Source organism: Ictidomys tridecemlineatus, chromosome 7 (assembly GCF_052094955.1).
Source record: "Ictidomys tridecemlineatus isolate mIctTri1 chromosome 7, mIctTri1.hap1, whole genome shotgun sequence".
Classification (NCBI taxonomy): domain Eukaryota; kingdom Metazoa; phylum Chordata; class Mammalia; order Rodentia; family Sciuridae; genus Ictidomys; species Ictidomys tridecemlineatus.
The window spans coordinates 90890891-90909267 of NC_135483.1; the positions used below are offsets into that span (position 1 = coordinate 90890891).

Genomic DNA, 18377 nt, shown 5'->3' on the forward strand with positions numbered 1-18377 from the left:
GAGTCAAGGGCATAAATCATCTCTATTATATATGTCTCAAATTTTTCAAATTAAAAGTTTAAAACAACAATTTAGCTGGGTGCACTGGCACACACCTGTAATCCCAGTAGCTTGGGAGACTGAGACAGGAGGATCACAAGTTCAAAGCCAGCTTCAGCAACTTAGCAAGATCCTGTCTCAAAATAAAAATAGTAAAAAAAAAAAAAAAATACAAAGGGCTGGGGAAGTGGCTCAGTGGTTAAACACTACTAGGTTCCATCCCCATCACCCCCACCCAAAAACAAATAAGCAAAACAAAAATTTTAAAACTAATAGTGGGGCATGCACTAGAAATATCAAGAGGCAATATTTACAAGTATGTAAAAAACAAATTGAATATACTCTTTGAAGTTATTGCCAGTCACATGTATTTCAAGAAGCCAAGAAGCAGTAGTTTCAGGCTTGGCAAGACTTGCTCTTTCTTCTTCTGATTTTTGGGAGGTGGAGGCCAGAAGTTGTCTAACTGTTAATGCTGTAGTATCTGTAATCCACAGACAATCCAGGAGCATCATAGAGAACAACATGGTACAAGTTGGGGGACAAAGTGGAGAAATCAGGCAGACACAAACTGTAAACTCAGTGCTGTTTTTTCAAAAAAATCTTCATTTGCTAAGAACATCTTCAAACTCAGGTAATAAGAGCAATGAATACACACAGATGAAAAAGATACAAAAAAAAAAAAAGCTGAACTGAGGAAACGGAAAGAACATGATCACAAATTTCTCACACCAGCTCTACTGCCAAGAAATCTTATCTGGCAGAGGGGAATTTCCCATTTCACACAGCTCACCATGTACGAGGTGTTTGTTGATATTCTCAGACAACAGCCTAGTGGTATTGTTCCAGTACTTCCTGACCCATCCCCAAATATTAGGTTTCTCTCATTCAGGTTTGCTCCTGCCAACTAAATAGTCAATTCTTTCTCGTGGTCCACTTTGACAAATTAGTCTGTGAGACACCATTTCCAAGTTATCTTTAACAGCCAACACAGCCCATAAATCCAAATCATTGTGCTGGTTATTAGGATTTCATTTCATGCTCGCATTCACAAACATTTAAGCTTTCAACCTTTCCTGTTGGGCATTAATCTTGGCATTAATCAAAGGATTAAGTATGCTGAATTTAAACTCAAGGTTAATAGCATGCTCAGCCAATATTAGTTTTACATATTGCCAAGGGAAAACAAAAAGAGGCAAAGACCTTTATGCATGTTGTTCGTGAAATATAAGAAATGGATTGATGGGTAATTCATGAAATTGCTTCTTTTGTTCTATTATAGAGGACACACACACGTGTGTGCACACACATACACATGAGCACATGTACCAGTCTCAATTGACATTTGAAGCAATAGTCTGTACACATCTAAAGATCTAGTAATCAATCACTGGATAACTTCATTATTTCAGATTGACTATACTTGCAATGGCAATGCAAGTGATTAAAAAAATAACAAATAAATTAAGAATCCTGGAGAGGTGTGCTGCTTGCTAGTTTCTGAAACAATAATATGAAAAGAAAAATGTGTGGGTGTCAAATAGATCAGCAACATCCATCAATATAATATCAATAGGGGTGAAGAAATTCATGCTAAATTTTATAAAAGCTGATAGCAATAAAAGGCTCTGCAGACAGCCAAGTTAATATACCTGAAACAATGACATTCAGAGTAATTATTTTATAGGGCCCTGTCTCTATAATGGGAGTAGTTACATGGCTCACAAAAACAGATACAGAAAATGATCTGCCTGATGTTCTGGAAATATAAGGCTGCTTAATAAATCATTCATTCACTACTATCACTTAGAATGGCTGACACTTGATTTTCATGAGTTATATCCTCAAGAGAAGGTAGTGGGGTTTCTTTTGTTTTGTGAGAGCAGTATCAAAATTATGGCATATTAGAAAATTAGCAATAAAAATTAATTAATTGAATCTAGCTAAATAGATTTGAAACACAGGCGATTTAAGTAAAAAGGCTGAATGAAAAGTCAATTTCTATAAATTACATGCCTGAGTTTTCTTTGGGACCAAGGAGCAGCAAAGAGAAATCTGAGCTATCTGTGACTTGAGTTTCCATTAACCATCTGAACTGATGAGTGATTTAAATGAGATTGGGTATTTGAGGTGTCTACTTTACAGTGGGGACTCAATAATGCTTCATTCTCTCTGCCACCCAGAGACCCTCCAAAACAAGGGCACCTCTTTCACCACAATGGCCCTGCCCATTCCAGGCCATAGTGCAATATCAGACATATAACAAGCAGTCACAGGGATACTATAAGGGGTCAGTCATTCTGATGGCTTCACTTCCTACATGATTAACCAAAAATGATTTGTAGATCACGCATAATGAAGGCAAAAGTAGAAGTTTCTAAATCTGTAATTCAGTGGAATCTGGCCACTGAGACAACCCTAAGAAGAAGGAATGAATAAAGGAAGAAAGAATGCCGCTTATTAAGACAGGGCTGGGGCTGGGGCTCAGTAGTGGAGCGCTAGGCTAGCAGGAGCATGGCCCTGGGTTTGATCCTCAGCACCACATAAAAATAAAGAAAATGAGGTATTGTGTCCAGCTACAACAACAACAACAAAAAAATATTTTTTTAAAAAAAATATTAAATAAAAAAAAAACAGTTCTGCACCTGATGCTGCAATTCACCTGGAAACTGAAAAGATGAGACATTTTACTTTATTTCCTTGTGAGATCTGTCAAACTTCTAATATTAAACATAGATAGAAAAAAGAATTGGCTCTTTCAATAGGATAACTAGAACAAAAGTCACTGGGGCATATGCTGATCAAGTTGAGAAGCCAAATAAGGATATTCCTCTAGATTATCTTATCACCTGCTAGAGAAATCTGGCATATGATATAGGAAATTATCAATCTTCAGGGTTCAATGAAGTAAGAAAACAAGGAGAAGAGAGAGGGGAAGGGGAAATGGGGGAGAGACAGAAAAGGAAAAAATAAACCAAAACCAGACAAGCAAACCCCAACAACAACTGAGGTATTATCTAGGATTTAAAATACTAGATGGGAATTAATTGAAGGAATTAATTGGCTTTGGAAACCATCTCTGCCAATTTCACATTAACAATTAAAGTGGGTATACTGACTCCATATACACCAGCTCCCAATTCAAATGCAAACACAAGCATCATATCCAGAGATAAGCAGGCAAGGGGAAATGTGCTTTCCATAAAAAAAAATAATAATAAGTGAGGTCAAGGGCATGCTAATTAGCTTGATTTGGTCTTTTACAATATATGTGTGTATCAAAACATTGTGTTGCACAAACTTAGACAATTTCTAATTTTCAATTTAAAAAAAAAGCATCAAGGGAACAGTTGAATTTCTAAATTACCAGAAGTCAAAGGATCTAAAGTTAAATCAGATTTGGTGAGCAAGAACCATAAACTGATTTTAATTCTAAAATGGAACCAAAAGCCCACTTATAATGCCCAAGGCTAAGTGACAGTCCACAACTATCTTCAAATAATGATATCATTGAAAACCATAAATGTATCAGTTATGTTGATTGCCTGTCTTCCATTTCTAGGCTCTGCTCTAAGTACTTTCTCATAGAAACGGGAATCCTCACAATACACTCAAGGTAAGGGCCTTCAAAACCAACATAAAAATTAAAACTAATAGTTGCTAAAGGAAGAACCCCAGGCACGAAGAAGTTGAGTCATTTTCCCAAAATCACAAAACATAGAAAACAGGAGAAATGGAAGCTGAAGTTCAGTTATGAGGCTCTAAGGCAGTAAGTAATCCTATTGAAGTGACCAACACAGTGAAACTTTTGAACTCTTATAAGGTAACTTGATGATGCTTTGATAAAAAAGGAAAAAAAATTTTTTTAAGTCCTGGTTCACGGTTGTTTTTAGAATAAAACTTTTAAAAAGAGGGTCCTAGCACTCTCCCAAGAGAAACCATCTCTATCCTTCCTGGATCGTTCTTCCTCTCCCATCTGACTCTTAGGATGAGCACACAGCATGATGGAAAGAAAATGAGTTCTCAGTAGTTGACAATAGATGATTATGACAGATGTTCAATAGATGCTCACTTAGAATTTGCCTGAACAAAAGGGAAAACCTGATCATCTGCAAAAAAGAGTGATTAAGTAGTGAATTCCCATTCCACACCTTGTGACTACAAGAATCAGGTCCTGAAAGGAAACACTCTGTCTCCAGAGAAAGTACAGATGACCCACACAGAGCCCAGTCTGTCCAGCAGTCCTTTCAGTTTTGCTTCAGAACCTTGCTTTTCTTTCCTTTCAGCTCCATCCTTCCCCCACTGGGAACGGGAACTGGGCAGTGGTCTCAAAGGAAGGGAACAGGTCATGAATAATTGCAGTCCCTTTCTAGCAGGGGTTCCCCCCCCCCCCGCCTTTGGTACTGTGGATTGAACCTAGGGGCACTAAACCACTGAGCCACAACCCCAGACCTTTTATTTTTTTATGAGACAGGGTCTCACAGGGCCTCCCTAAGTTGTTGAAGCTGTCTTTGAACATATGATCTTCCTGCCTCAGCCTCCTGAATTGCAGGGATTACAGGAATATACCACTGCATCTGGCTTTTCAGTGGTCTTTACTGCACCCCAACACCTTCCCAGCTCCTGCCTCAGAGATGGAGAGGAAGCTAACGTGGGAATGTAAAATCCTCTATTCTGTCCTCAGTCCTCTCCTTCTTGGGAAGGTGTGAAATTGGCTCAGTTTGTCAATCATAGTGCACAGTTGGATTCTGGCTATATTCTATCACAGGAAAAGGGGAAGAAAACTTGAAAATTAAATTGAATGAGAAGCCTCTCCCTCGGGGCAGGAAAGGTACTTCTAATTGACTTCTCATTGGAGTGAAGGTTCATTTGTAGCCTCAAGCCTTACTCCTCTACAGAAGGAAATGATAATGTAGGCCACAGGCCACCCAAGTCACAAATAAGAAACACACACAGATAACCACTAGTCAGAGGGCCCCTGGCATATGCCTATAATCCCAGTAATTCAGGAGGCTGAGGCAGGAGGATTTCAAGTTCCAGGCCAGCTTCAGTAACTTAGCAACACCCTGTCTCAACATTGAAAAAAGGGGTAGATGTGGGCCTGGGGATGTAGCTCAGTAGTAGAGGTTCAGTCTTCAGTAGAATAAAGTCATAAAAATAAAAATGCATTTGCTAGCAACCTGCTAATGAGGCACACCACAAGCCCAACTCTTGAACTTTTAATTTCCAAGAGATTCTAAACTCATTTATTCTGAGGTTCTCATGATGGCCACAGAGTGGCCATTGAACAACTTGTCAAAAAAATTTTTTAAAAAAAGTCTGTGGGGGGCTGGGACTGTGGCTCAGCGGCAAAGTGCTTGCCTAGTACGTGTGAGGCCCTGGGTTCGATCCTCAGCACCATATAAAAATAAAATAAAAGATATTGTGTCCAACTACAACTAAAAAATAAATTTGAAAAAAAAAAGTCTGTGGGACTGGAAGTATAGCTCAGTGATAGAGCATATGAGAAGCCCTGGGTTCAATCCCCTGCACTATACAAAAAAAAAAAAAAAAAAAAAAGTCTGATTTGAATGTACTAAAGAAAGAGGGAATGATCTAAAAAGAGAGGCAAACTCCATAGAATGCAGGGATACATGCTGGCATGCTGGTTACAAGTAATGATCTGACTTCTGTAATCAAGAGGCCTGCCCCTGTCACCTTATGAAACAGAAAAGAAAGGCACCTGAATCCCACTAACAGACCCAAGTGGTGGGAATATGAGGTTAAGGGGTCATTCTATAAGCTGGTCCTACCAAGCTGACCTTCATATGCAGGAGAAATGTGGATCCAAAATGCCCATAAGAAGAACACAAGTTACTCTGAAGGGGGGACTTTTGTGACCCTTACACAGACCAGGTTTCAGAAGTCAGGGAGAGGGCTGGGGTTGTGTCTGGGAGGTAGAGCACTCACCTAGCACGAGTGAGGCCCTGGGTTCAATCCTCAGCACCACATAAAAATAAATACAAGAAGATATTGTGTCCAACTACAATTAAAAAATAAATATTAAAAGAAAAGAAGTCAGGGAGATAAGGATAATTCACCCTAACCATAAAACCTATAACAAGAGGACCCAATTAGAACTGTGACCAGCATGGGCCAAAATGACCTCACATTGCCCTGGACTTTTACCATGCACAGTGAGGACTTTGAAGACTGATATCATTCTGTTGTCAGTCAAAAGTCAAGAGGGAGACATGGGTGGGACTCTCTGGAAACTCTCCTTGGACTCCCAGTGAAACTGGAGGGAAGGAAGGGCATTTTGTTTGTCTCCTCTCTGAGAGGACTCACTCTCTACTTGCCAGTGTTCCCTTTTCCTATCCCTTCAATGAAAGTATGCCTAGTACTCTCAAGAGACATGTCTGAAATCTTTCTGATGTGACTGAAAGAGCCAGCAAGAAAGGACCACTGTAGTGGCCTCAGCTCTACAATGGGAACTTGCCCTGTAACATCACAACAAAAACTATGGCAAACACATTTAATTTAGCTTCAAAACTGGAGTCATTTCCCACGGAGCACCAGGGAGCTGTTAATGTTGGCTAAATGGTAATATCAACAGTACACACAAATAGGATAGGACGAAAAAGAAATGGCAAAAGAAAGCCCACTGAGCTGCATCCTCTGAAACTGGTCTGCACCTGTTTCATCAGCCCTGAGGGCTGACCTGGCCATCAGTGGGAGAAGCAGAAAGAGCAGGGTTTGGTTCCCTAGAGGTTCTTCCCCTGCAGTTCCTTCTGGCTAGACCTTAACACTTCTCCACTCCTTGACTTTCCTAAAGGTGAAATGAAGATCACTGAAGCCTATAGCAAAACCTGTGTGGTCTGGAAAATGCTCTGCAATCCTTATTTAAAACAAAAAAGTTGCTATTTAAATTCAAGGGTGCAATAATAGAAGTAAGAGAAGACAAAAGTAACTAATTCAACCTTTAGGAAAATGGCTAACTCTGGCCACATGACAAGAGGCTCAGTATCACTAAAAAAAGGAAATGCAAACCAAAACCACAGTGAGTTACCACTCACATCCATAAAGATGGCTGCTATCAAAAACACAGAAGGTACCAAGTATTGGTGAAGATGTGGAGAATCTGGAACCCTTGTTCTTGGTGGCAATGTAAAGTGGTATAACTGTCACAGAAAACAGTACAGTAGGTCCTCAGGAAATAAAAAATAGAATTATTGAATGATCTTGTAATTCCACTTCTGGGTATATACTTTCCAAAGAACTGAAAACAAGGTATTCAAGAGAAAATTATATACCCAGGCTCAAAGCAGCATTATTTACAAAAGCCAAATGGAGAAGCAACCCAAGCGTTGACAGATAGATAGATAAATAAGCAAATGGTAGTATATACATACAGTGGCATATAGTTCAGTCTTAAAATGGAAAGAAACTCTAACACATACTATAACTTGAAGATTAGTGAAGTGAGTCAGATGCAAAATGCCAAATTATATGATTTTGTTGTTATGGGGTAACTAGAATAGTCAAGTTCAAAGAGACAGAAAGTAGTATGATGGCTGCTAGATGCTAGGGGACAGAGGTATGGAATTAGTGCTAATTAGGTACAGAGTTTCAGTTGTGCAAGATGAAAAAGATTCTGGAGATGGGTGGCGCTGATGGTTGCACAATAGCGTGAAAGTACTCAATGCCACTGAATTGGTCTTAAACGTGGTTCAGATGGTAGCTCTCACATTATCCGTTTCACAATAGGAAAAATTGCAGGAAAAAAGTGAACAGTTAACTCAAGCCTGTTTTTCTACTAAGGAAAAAAAAATCTTTGAGAAGTGGGGAGAATAATGACAAAGAGACCATAGGTCCTCCATATAAAAACAACACCACACATTTTGAAACTCTTCAAATTCCAGGCTCAGCCACAAAACAGTTTAACCACACACATGCACCCCCAGGAGCTATAAGAAGCTAGTTACTTACCTCACTGAGGTAAATAAAAAAAGAGCAGGTGGACCCATCCACCCCATAGTCTGCGTAGCAGGGATCCGAGCGCCACATATCTTTCATCCACTGAAATGACAAGAACACACATGAATACCTTTCAGCTCTCAATTCCCTGGGCCCCTACCCATCTGCTGAGAGAAGGAGGGGGTATAAAGGGTGATAGCAGGGTGAATGGTTCAAACCATAGCCTAACAACAGAGCAAGGGGGTTGCTGAACCAAAATGACCAGATGTTCAACCCCTGGAGCACCCACAGGAAGACACTGGCTTCAGCTAGGCTACAGCTGGGGCAATTAGTGTAGAGTGAGGCCAGGAGAGGCCATGCCTAGCAGAGTTTTATTAAGGCCAAGTGCACATCTTCTGGAAACTAGGGTTTCACCAGTGCCTGAAACGCAGAGTGTATGCAGGTAGGCCTGAGTACAGTGTGGGCATGGGGGAGCACCTGCTCCAAAGGAGACCAGCAAGTGCTTGCCAGGTTGGTCTCACAGTCATAACTGCAGACCTAAACTGAAACTTCTCCCTGAAAGCTACTAGGCAGGCTATACAAACATAATTTTCTTTTTAACTGTAGACTTTATGTTTTAGAACAGTTTTAGGTTTCACAGCAAAAGTGAGTGGATGGTACAGAGCTTCTGTGAACCCTTCTCCCCAACACATCACTCCCATCAACATCCTGCATCAGAGTGTTACATTTGCTATAATCAGTGACCTACATGAACACATCAATATCAACTCAAGACCATCATCCACATTAGGCTTCACCTTTGGTGTTGTACATTTCATAACTTTAGATAAATGTATTATAGCATCCATCCACCGTGAAATTATCAAGGGGATAGTTCATTGCCTAAATAATCCCTTCTGCTTTACCTCATGTCTCCCACCCCCCAATCCCCTGGCAACCACTAATCTCTTTACTGTCGCTATGGATTTTTTTTTTTTAAAAAATGTAACATTGGGCTGGGGCTGCAGGTTGGTGTTAGAGAATGTGTTTAGCATACATGAGGCATGGGTTGATCCCCAGCACCAAAAAATAAAAAATGATAACTCTGAAAGAGTGGCCAAGTATCTCTGGGTACTCACCGCAAATGCAAATGTGGCACCGAAATTGCAGACTGGATTAAATGATCAGGAGCCTGGGACTAAGGCAGCAGGGAGGTGGGGGTAGGGGGCAGGTGGACACTAAGTAACCCTCACAGGAGCACCCACCCACTATAGGCTGGGAAAGAAAGCAGCATTATGGCAGGCACCCAAAGCAGCCCAGGCTCTTCCAATGTGACCATGGAGGGTCAATGTTGACTAACTCCATGGGGTTGGCATAAGCAGAGAAGGGTCATCATGGCCATAGTGCAATACTGAGGGATGGAGGCACCCCTTAAATAACTCATTTCCAGGGCTCACTCACACATTTGTGTCTCTGGGAGGGAAAAAGATTGAGGATGATGGAAATGAGCAGGTGATGCTTCCGCCTTACCTTGATCTTCCCCTCGCAGTGGGGGTAGCCATCCATAGGAGGCAATACACATTTTTCTTGAGCTCCATTAATGATATCTAAAAAAATGGAAAACAATGAAGGATACCATGAAGTCCATAAAATATACATGCCTAACATCCTTGTCAGCACAGAGGAAGAGAAACCAAAATAAGAGATACCCATCATGGCAGCCAGGTTCTGACCCATAGAACCTCACCAGCTCCAAACATGTTTGATTGGTCTGTGGTGAGGACCTGACTCCAGGAGACCCCACCTACAAGATGATGACCTCTGACTGGTGTGCCTTGGCTCAAAAGTAGGCTAACCATTGTACTTGCTTAGAAATTTGCACGTGAGAAACAGAGAACCAAATGAATGGGGAGCAGGAAATAAAGCCATGAGATTAAGAGTGCCTGCCAGGGCTGGGGGAGGGGGCATCCGAGGCCACACAGGCAAAGTGAGATCATGCAGAAACTTCATGCAGTCATGTGTATGAGCTCAAGAAACCAACAGGAGAAAGAAGGGCAAATAGAACTTGGGTGCAGAGGAGCAGAGAGGCACAAAACACCTGTGCCATCTTGAGGAATTCTCACTGTGGTTCCAATAGGGACAGCTCCTTACAGATATTAGATTCCCGCCAGGATTTCTTTATTGCTTTATATATTTTCTCACCACAAATCCCATTTATAGTAACTAGTACAAGTGGATTCCTCTTCCTGGTAACTACAGAACCAAAACTAAAAAAAAAAAAAAAAAAAGAGAGAAAAGAGCAGCATTCTTACAAGAAGCTTACAATCTAAGGAGGAACAGTGAACAAGCAACTGAACGGTATAGATGACATGACTCAGGACTGGGCAAGGGAGGAGACCCAACTCAATCTCCAAAGCTCAGAGAAGGCCTCCCAGATCCAACACTAACTTAGCCAAGATGTGAGGACAACGTGGGAATGAGCCAGACGATTTAAAAATGTCTTTCAAAGTACTGAGGTGGGTCCAAATGCAGGAACCCACTTACGCCGGAAGAAAAATGTGTGAGGTACCAAGAGGTGAGACAGATAGACAGGCAGCACCCACACAGGAAAGACCTCAAATGCCACGACAAGGACTTTGGTCTCTTCCTCAAAGAACAGCAGAGCAATAAATAGTGGAAGGTTTTAAGAAGTGGATAGTTATAAACAGATTTTTCTATAGCAATGATCATGCTGCTTGGAAATCTGGACAACTCTAACTCTACCTGCTTCATTCTCATTTTGTATCTATATTTTCCTGGAAGGTTTGGAAAATGTCACCCTTCTTTACTACCAGTGGTTTTCTATACAAAGGACTAGTCAGAAATCAGATCTCAAATTGCAACATTATTTGCTAAATAGTACCATGGTGGTTATTGGGACTAAAAGAAGTAGTTAGTCCTACAGAGGATCTTAGCTGTACCTAATCCTCAAAGGCCACATCTTTCGTAAGTGTGCAACAGAAATTCATGATTTCTTGATCCGGCATTTCACTGGGACATCTCCACAGGAAGAAACACCCTCCTTATCAGGGATCAGAGGCAGCGTCTGCTGGCAGTCGAAATGAAGTTACCTAGATTGTCAGGGCCTCTGTTTTGTTATCTATAAAATGGGAATGGCTGTTGCTCTATTTCTTCTAGCTCTTTCTGGCTCAGCCACTTTTAGAAATGCATTCTTTGTGTTTCTTCATGCTTTAAGTGGCAGCTCTGCCTGCAGCTTCCCTCTCCCACTTGCTAGGGCACAAAAGTCACTAAAGCATGGGCTGCTGCATCAAAGAATACAGAGTACTTCCCAATGACTGTGACTCCCATCAGTGTTGCAAATCCTGGTTTTGCTGGGCAACACTTACCAAGCCGCTAAACAGTAGCAGAGGTCCTGAGAAATTAGGAGTCTCCAACAGTTGCAGGATGGGGTGATCATATGTTTTAGAGGAGATATATAGAGTGAAATGCCCAGCCCCCTACCTCCACTACAGACACTATTCTACTTCCAGAGTGTTTAGAGACCAGAGGCTCCTGACGTGAGTGGCAGGGAGCATGGGGTAAAGCAAATTCATTAGATGGTCCAGGAAGTGGAGCCCTGTTGCTGGACTGTGGGTCCTCTTATTCAGAGTTTCAAAAATATGTGATGGCCAAGGTCACTAAACTTTTTCTAAAACACACCAGGTAGTAAGTATACAGGCTATGTGCCACACAGTCTCTCTCTCATGTAGTAGCCACACAAAGGAATGGGTGGGTCCACAATATAATATAACTTTATTTACAGAATCAGATATAGACCCTTGGGTTTGCTCTGCTAGGAGACTCCCCAAATGAGATTCCTCCTTTCTGTGAAGACCTGCTGAACTGACTCCTTCCCCAGTACTAAAGACAAAATATTCAGGGGAACTTTACCACTAAGCTTCAGTCTCAGCCCTTTCTATTTTGAGACAGGGTCTCCTTAAGTTACTGAGGCTGGCCTCAAACTTGTGATCTTTCTGCCTCAGCCTCTCAGGACACTAGGATGACAGGTGTGCACCTGACTTGGCCTGAAGCCAATCCTTCTAAGGAGCCCTGCAGGAATTCTTCTGCCTCTTCTGCTCTCCGCCCACCCACTGGAGGCCCCCTTCCTTTATATAGAACCCAACCAAGGCTTGCCTCCATGAAAAACAGTCCTCAACCTGACCTTCTCATGCCTGGTTGGGTTTAGTTGGATTTGGCCTTGCCCACCTTTGGGCTTCCCTGGAACCCTGTGTACACCTCTCCACCACCATCTGTTATTCTCTTTATATCTGTCCATCTCCTGTCCCAGGGCATGAGGAACTCATGAGAAGGTAATGTCTTTTTGCTGGGTCACCAGGCACTCAGTGAATGCTGTTTGAATGAATGCAGGCAGGTTCCCCATCTGCCCTTGGATCTGACTCCTAGTCTGGGGAGGAGACTCCTGCTAGGCCACAGTTTTTCCTCTCCCTCTTGACAGTTTATCAACAAATCTAACAGGGTCTCCTCTGTGATTCTATTACCTTATAGATGAATTCCCTGTCCCTTATTTTGTGACACAGTGATGGTTCTGAATACAAAATGGGCTTCCAAAGGCTCTAATGTGCTCCAGGATGTGGGGTGGGTGGGTTCAGAGTGCAATAAACAGAAGTTCCAGCCTTCCACCACAGGGCAGAGCTGCTCCCTGAATCCCACCAAGGGCAGAACCCTCCATCACCGCACAGCTCCTGAGGACATTGGGCTCTTTCTCAGAGGATAGTTCTCCATTTTGTTTCCATCACAATGAAAAAAAAAAAAAAACTCAGTAAGTGTTTTTATTAGTTTGTACTCATGGAGAACTTTCCAACCTGTGGAAGAGTCTGTGATCTGAGTGTGGCTAAGAAACAAATCCTAGTCTAGTAAAGGTTAATGCTAATGCTTTTCAGGAGATGCCTGTGATTACTCTATACAAGGTCCCTTCAAAAGAGGGGGACAGACCCTGCTAAGACGTCACTAGAATGTTTTCCCTGCCATTCACCCAAGTTCTCTCTCCTGCCACTTTTTCCATATGATAAAAGGACAAAGAAATACAAAGAGATGTTAACATAAGCAATGAGGCTCAGTTCTTAACTGTTGTTGAGGATTCAGTTTCATCTCTCACCTTCACGAAAGCCAAGCTACATCGTTGTGTTTCACCTAAAATTTCACCTCTGTACTGATTCTACAGAACTGTCAACCAGGTGTCAACAGAACAGGCAGATTACGTAGGTGTGAAAATTCCTCTGTTTTATACTGGTACCCACACAGTGTAGAAGGTGCTTGGGTACTGGGTTTAATCTAAGAGAACAAACACTTTCCGTCGTGCTTAGACTTGGGAAGAACACACAATACAGAGGCAGCCGTAGCAAATGGAGGGGTCCACACACACAGATGGGTGCTCCTATGAATGGTAGGCAGCATTTCCTGACTGCTTTACAGATGCAGCTACACTGGGAGACATGTGCACAGGGCAAGAGCAGCATTAAACACACACTGACAGGAAACAATGACAGAGAACCAGATGGATTTTTTTTTCACTCATGCTTTCCTTCCCATCTGAGGGCAGAAGGAAGGGAAGCAGGGAGTCAGGACAGGAATAAGGAGTAAAGAGGTTTTGAAGGAATGGAGGAGATGGAAATACGGTGATATAAGGCAGGAAGCCAAGGTGGATGGAGGACACTAACAGGCTTATGCAGCACTCGTCTTTCTGGAGTGTTGTTGCATACATGATCACATTTTAAACAAGGGAAATGGTGACCTCATCTTATGGATGGGAAAGGAGAATGTTTAAAATCCTCAGCACCAGCCTCCAAACTCAGCCCAATCGATGTGAACCTGCTACCTGCTGTGTGCTGAAATGAGTCCTTCTGAGACATAGTCTGCACCCTCTAGGAGGTACCCACATGTGTGGAGGAAGGGACCTTGTGTGGCATGTGGAAAGAGGGGTCCCATGGGGAGATATAGGAATAGGGATCCCTGTGTGGGAGGTGGGGACCCAGGTAACAGTAAAAGAGGTACCTGTCAGCCTCCTGTGGGGAGGGGGAGTGGGCAGAATTTTTGTCCAGGGGTCCAAACTCCACAGGCTTTTTCAAACAATTGAATGAACAAATGTAAAGAGGAGTAAAGAGCCCAAGTTCCCGTGAAGTAGAGAGGAACGTATCACAGAGAAACAAGGGACGGGAAATCCTCCCTCCTAATCACTGACCCAGCAACTCTTGAGTTGTGGGCCACAGCCTAGGGAACCTGGGCTCAAAATGAGGCGAACAGCAGGGGGAGAAGACCCTTTTCTGCTAGGAGAGGAGATGTGGACTGCTGATATTTAAAGCTTCTTGGAATTTAAAAAGAGGGCTTGTGGTTTCTTGATATGATCTTAATGAATCATTTGTTAACTGTCCTGATGCTTTTACAAGTCATATGCAAGGTTCATCAGGTACCATACAATGGATCTCTTAACTACCCCATTTGACATACATGCATATATATTTTTTTAAGACATCAACTCTCGACTATGCAGCATAGTTCAAACATCTACTGCACACTGAAGTTAATGATAACCAGTCCTCGCTGCCGAATCAAAGAGATCTGGAAATAAGGTCATAAAAAGAATCTCCAAAACTAAAGAGACTGAAGTCAGATGTCAGTCTCAATCCTGATTCAGACAGTGCTTATAGGTGAGATGATGCATAAGAAACTCAATCAGCTCTGGATGATGATAAAGTGATAAAGGAATAGAGGAGAAGCGGTGGTAGGAAGAGGGACGGGTATCTGAAAGTGAGCCTCACACAAAGACAGGTATTCAGAGTGAAAGTTACTCTACCATGAGGAGAGGCTGCCCTGCCGAGGCTCACTTTTCTGTATATCGATAACAGTACAGATGACAAGTGTTTGAAATGACATTTTAAAAAAGAATTCAAAGGACATAGTGTCATTGGCTTTTTATCTAGAACCCCCCCACCCCCCCGCAGGCATCTGAGAGGTTAAGAGTGTCTGATCCCTCGCCATGAGGAAGGGGAGAAAAGGAGCAAAGATAGAAGAAAAATGAGTTTAAAATAAACCTCTCAAAATTCAAAAAAATGATGGCCATCTGTTTGCTCCTGGAAGTGTCAGGAAACCCAGTTTGATCTTCTCACCCCGTTCCTTTACCAACAGCTGGGATCACCATCCACACTAGGAAGGGCTCCATTCAACTCAAAGGCACCTCACCCATAATTCCTGTCCAACGATAAAAGGTCTCCAGGGATTCTGTCCCGTGTATAGGACAAGGTGGCAATTTTTCCAGGCACACCTCATATGAACATGCAGCTACACTTATCAGAAGGCCCCTGCAAAGTGCACCCATGTGAACCCACACTGCCTCAGCATCTCAGCAACAGCCAGGAGCTGGCTGGATCTGCACACTTGAGACCCAGCTCTTGCCAGCACCTCCATCAGCTGGCTTGGCTGCAGGAGTGAAGAGCAATAAAGCCAACAGAAATCAGCCATGGTAAAATACAGTCTCCCATTAAAATGACCTCACTGGTCATTCTCAGCTTGCAAATACTCACTTAGGGCTGCTTCACAGTTTCGCTATGAGAAAAGTGATTTAATTTCTATAACTGAGCCATGTACACATATTTCAAGCAGAAGACTCGACAGTAATGAGAAGGTCCTTGATCACCAAAGGAACTGGGCAGCCAAGATGTGGCTAACAGGCAAGACTCTATCCCAGAGAGTACACAGCTTGAGTATCCCTTCTTTTAAATGCCTGGAAGTATTTAAAATTTGAGAGATTTTTCAGAATGGAATATTTGCATAAACTTCTGGTTAAGCATTCCTCAGAGAATCCCAAATCAAAAACGTCCCAAAATTTGAAAACTTGGGGGCATTGTGTCAACAACTGAAAAAGCATAGGATTTTCAAGTATTGTGGACATCAGATTAGTGATGCTCAACTAGTACTGGACACTCTGAAAAGGCTTATTATATTTTCTTATTCTTTTAGTCTAAAAAGCTGGGAATGCAATTATCCCCGTACAGAGGAATTTTGGAGCTGCAAGAGACTTCATATTTGTCAGACCTTCCTTTACTTAAAACTCTGGATTCATAAAACTACAGCCTAGAGAAATGAAGTGTAATCCTCATTTATTGATGTAACAAAATTTATCAAGCACCTTCCCTGTGCAAGACACTGTGAATGTTCAACCCAGGACTTTGTCTTCTGATTCAAACTCATTCCCAGCATTCTGTTTCTAGGAATTTAAAAGACACAGAACCAATAACAGTACCATATTTGTGTTCTGCATAGGAAATTCCATGAATCAACACCGAGGAATAAAATAACAAATTATTTTCCCCCTCTGTAAAAAGCACTTCCAAGGTCCTCGTAGACTTGCTAAATGGAAACTAGAGCTCCACTGTTGCCCATGTATAAATACTATGCAAGTAATGGAAGTCAACAAGCATATAAAAGTACATTGCCAAGTACAAACAATGTCATAATATTTCCTATCATAATTTGGCCAAATAACCTCAGATTATTTATACAACCCTTGTTCACATATTCTTTCATTTATTTATTTTTTATAAGTTTATCTTCCTAACTAAGCTTCCAAGAATTAATGAGGTTTTTCCTTTTCTTGGTAAGTTAGCATTAAGAACAGGACCTCGACCAAGATTCTCAGTATGAGAGATAGGACGTATACACATCCATACCCTACATGCACACACCAAAACTCCATTCTGATAAATCTGTTGCTTCTAGATATGTCCACCCAGAGAAAAAGGTGTGTATCACGTGGTAGGCAGAAAATAGATAGGGTTAAATAACTGCCACTCACATGAAAAAAAAAAAAAAAGAGCTTATCATTAGACATCAGGGAAAAAACAAATCAAAAGCACAGTGAAACAGGAGTCCACATCAATTAAAATGACTATAATAAAAAATTTAGATAATAACAAGTATTGACAAGGATAAGGAAACATTAGCACCCTCAAACAGTCCCCAAAACTCTGCCATTGATTCATTCAACAAACACTGGACCTAAATAAGCATCTGTAATGACTTCAGTACCTTCCTAAGAAGAAAATACAGCAACATAAAACAGTCTCTACCTTAAGAGAATATAAAATGTTGTGGCTACTTTGGAAAACACTCTGGCAGTTCCTTTAAAAGATAGAGTGATCATTTGGACCTAGCATTTCTACTCCTTGGTTTATAATGAATAAAAGCATATGTCCACACAAAAATTTGTACACAAATGTTCACAGCAGTCTTACTGTTAACAGCCAAAAGTTAAACAACTCAAATGCCCATCAGCCAATGATTAGATCAAATGTGATCCATTCATAAGGTGGAGTATCATTCAGCCATAAAAAGGAAATAAGTGCTAACATGGATGAATCTTTAAAAATTCATGCTAGATGAAAGCTAGTCACAAGAGCCACACATTGTAGGATTTCACTTAAAAGATATTCCCAGAATAGGAAAAATCTATAGATACGGGAAGTAGATAAGTGTTTGAGGGAGGGGACATAAAAGGAGAGAGGGAGAGGCAGAGGGAGGATGATGGCTAAAGGGCACAAAGTTTATTGTGAGGTGATGAAAATATTATAAAATTAATTGTGATATGAGCGGTAGAACCCCCTGAATATGCTACAACTTTTTTGAATAGGACATTTCGGATGGGTAATTTGCATGCTATATGAATTCTATCTCAGTAAAGCAGTTATAAAACCCCTAAAAGTCTGTCACCCATTTGTAATGATTTTAATAACTTCCTAAGAAATAAAGCAACACAAAATAATCTCAACCTCGAGGGGTTCTCAAATATATTTTGGAAGTTGTTCCAGGAAAGGCAGTTAACAGCCCAAGGTCATGTATAGAGAGGGACTGACGCGACGATGAGGAGGAATGGCAGGAGGAGGAAGCCCACGGCTGGTGCCCAGGGGGATCGCCAGGCCTCCAGGGTCTCAAAGGCCAATTGTGAACCTCCCAGTTTTTATTTGTAGTTATATTTATATCTCCCAGAGAGAAATACAGATACCTGGTTTAGAAAACAATTTGATCGCCCCTCATTCCATAGTACTAGAGTACTTAAGTACCTGGGCACATAGTCAGGGTCTCTTTTGCAGGTAGGTGTGAGGTTAAGATTAAATTCAGGACCAGTACATGTGAGAACAAATGCCAAATGGCCTCAAATTTCAGGACAATCTGCCTGGCTGAGCTATTGTTTTGACCCCCCCCCACCCTCAACCTGGGTACTTCTCATGGATGAAAGATGGGTACACAAGGACCCAACAAAAAAGTGGGGATCCACTGGGAGAGGTGGCACATGCTTGTAATCCCAGGTCTTAATGAATTAATCCTCTAATGAAGTCAGAGCCCTTATGATGCAA

The 18377-nt window shown here is 41.6% G+C and overlaps 1 protein-coding gene across 7 annotated transcripts in view; it reads right to left on the bottom strand.

Annotated features, from left to right (window-relative positions):
- The window catches only part of Mgat5 (alpha-1,6-mannosylglycoprotein 6-beta-N-acetylglucosaminyltransferase), a 328673-nt gene that overhangs the window by 135573 nt on the left and 174723 nt on the right, over nucleotides 1-18377 (bottom strand). For all 7 annotated transcript variants that reach the window (XM_005315937.5, XM_078017215.1, XM_078017214.1 and 4 more), the window contains 2 exons: nucleotides 9502-9578; nucleotides 8005-8094 (listed from right to left, as the gene is read on the bottom strand). In XM_005315937.5, coding sequence (XP_005315994.1) covers nucleotides 8005-8094; nucleotides 9502-9578 — 167 coding nt within the window. The remainder of the gene's footprint in view (nucleotides 1-8004; nucleotides 8095-9501; nucleotides 9579-18377) is intronic.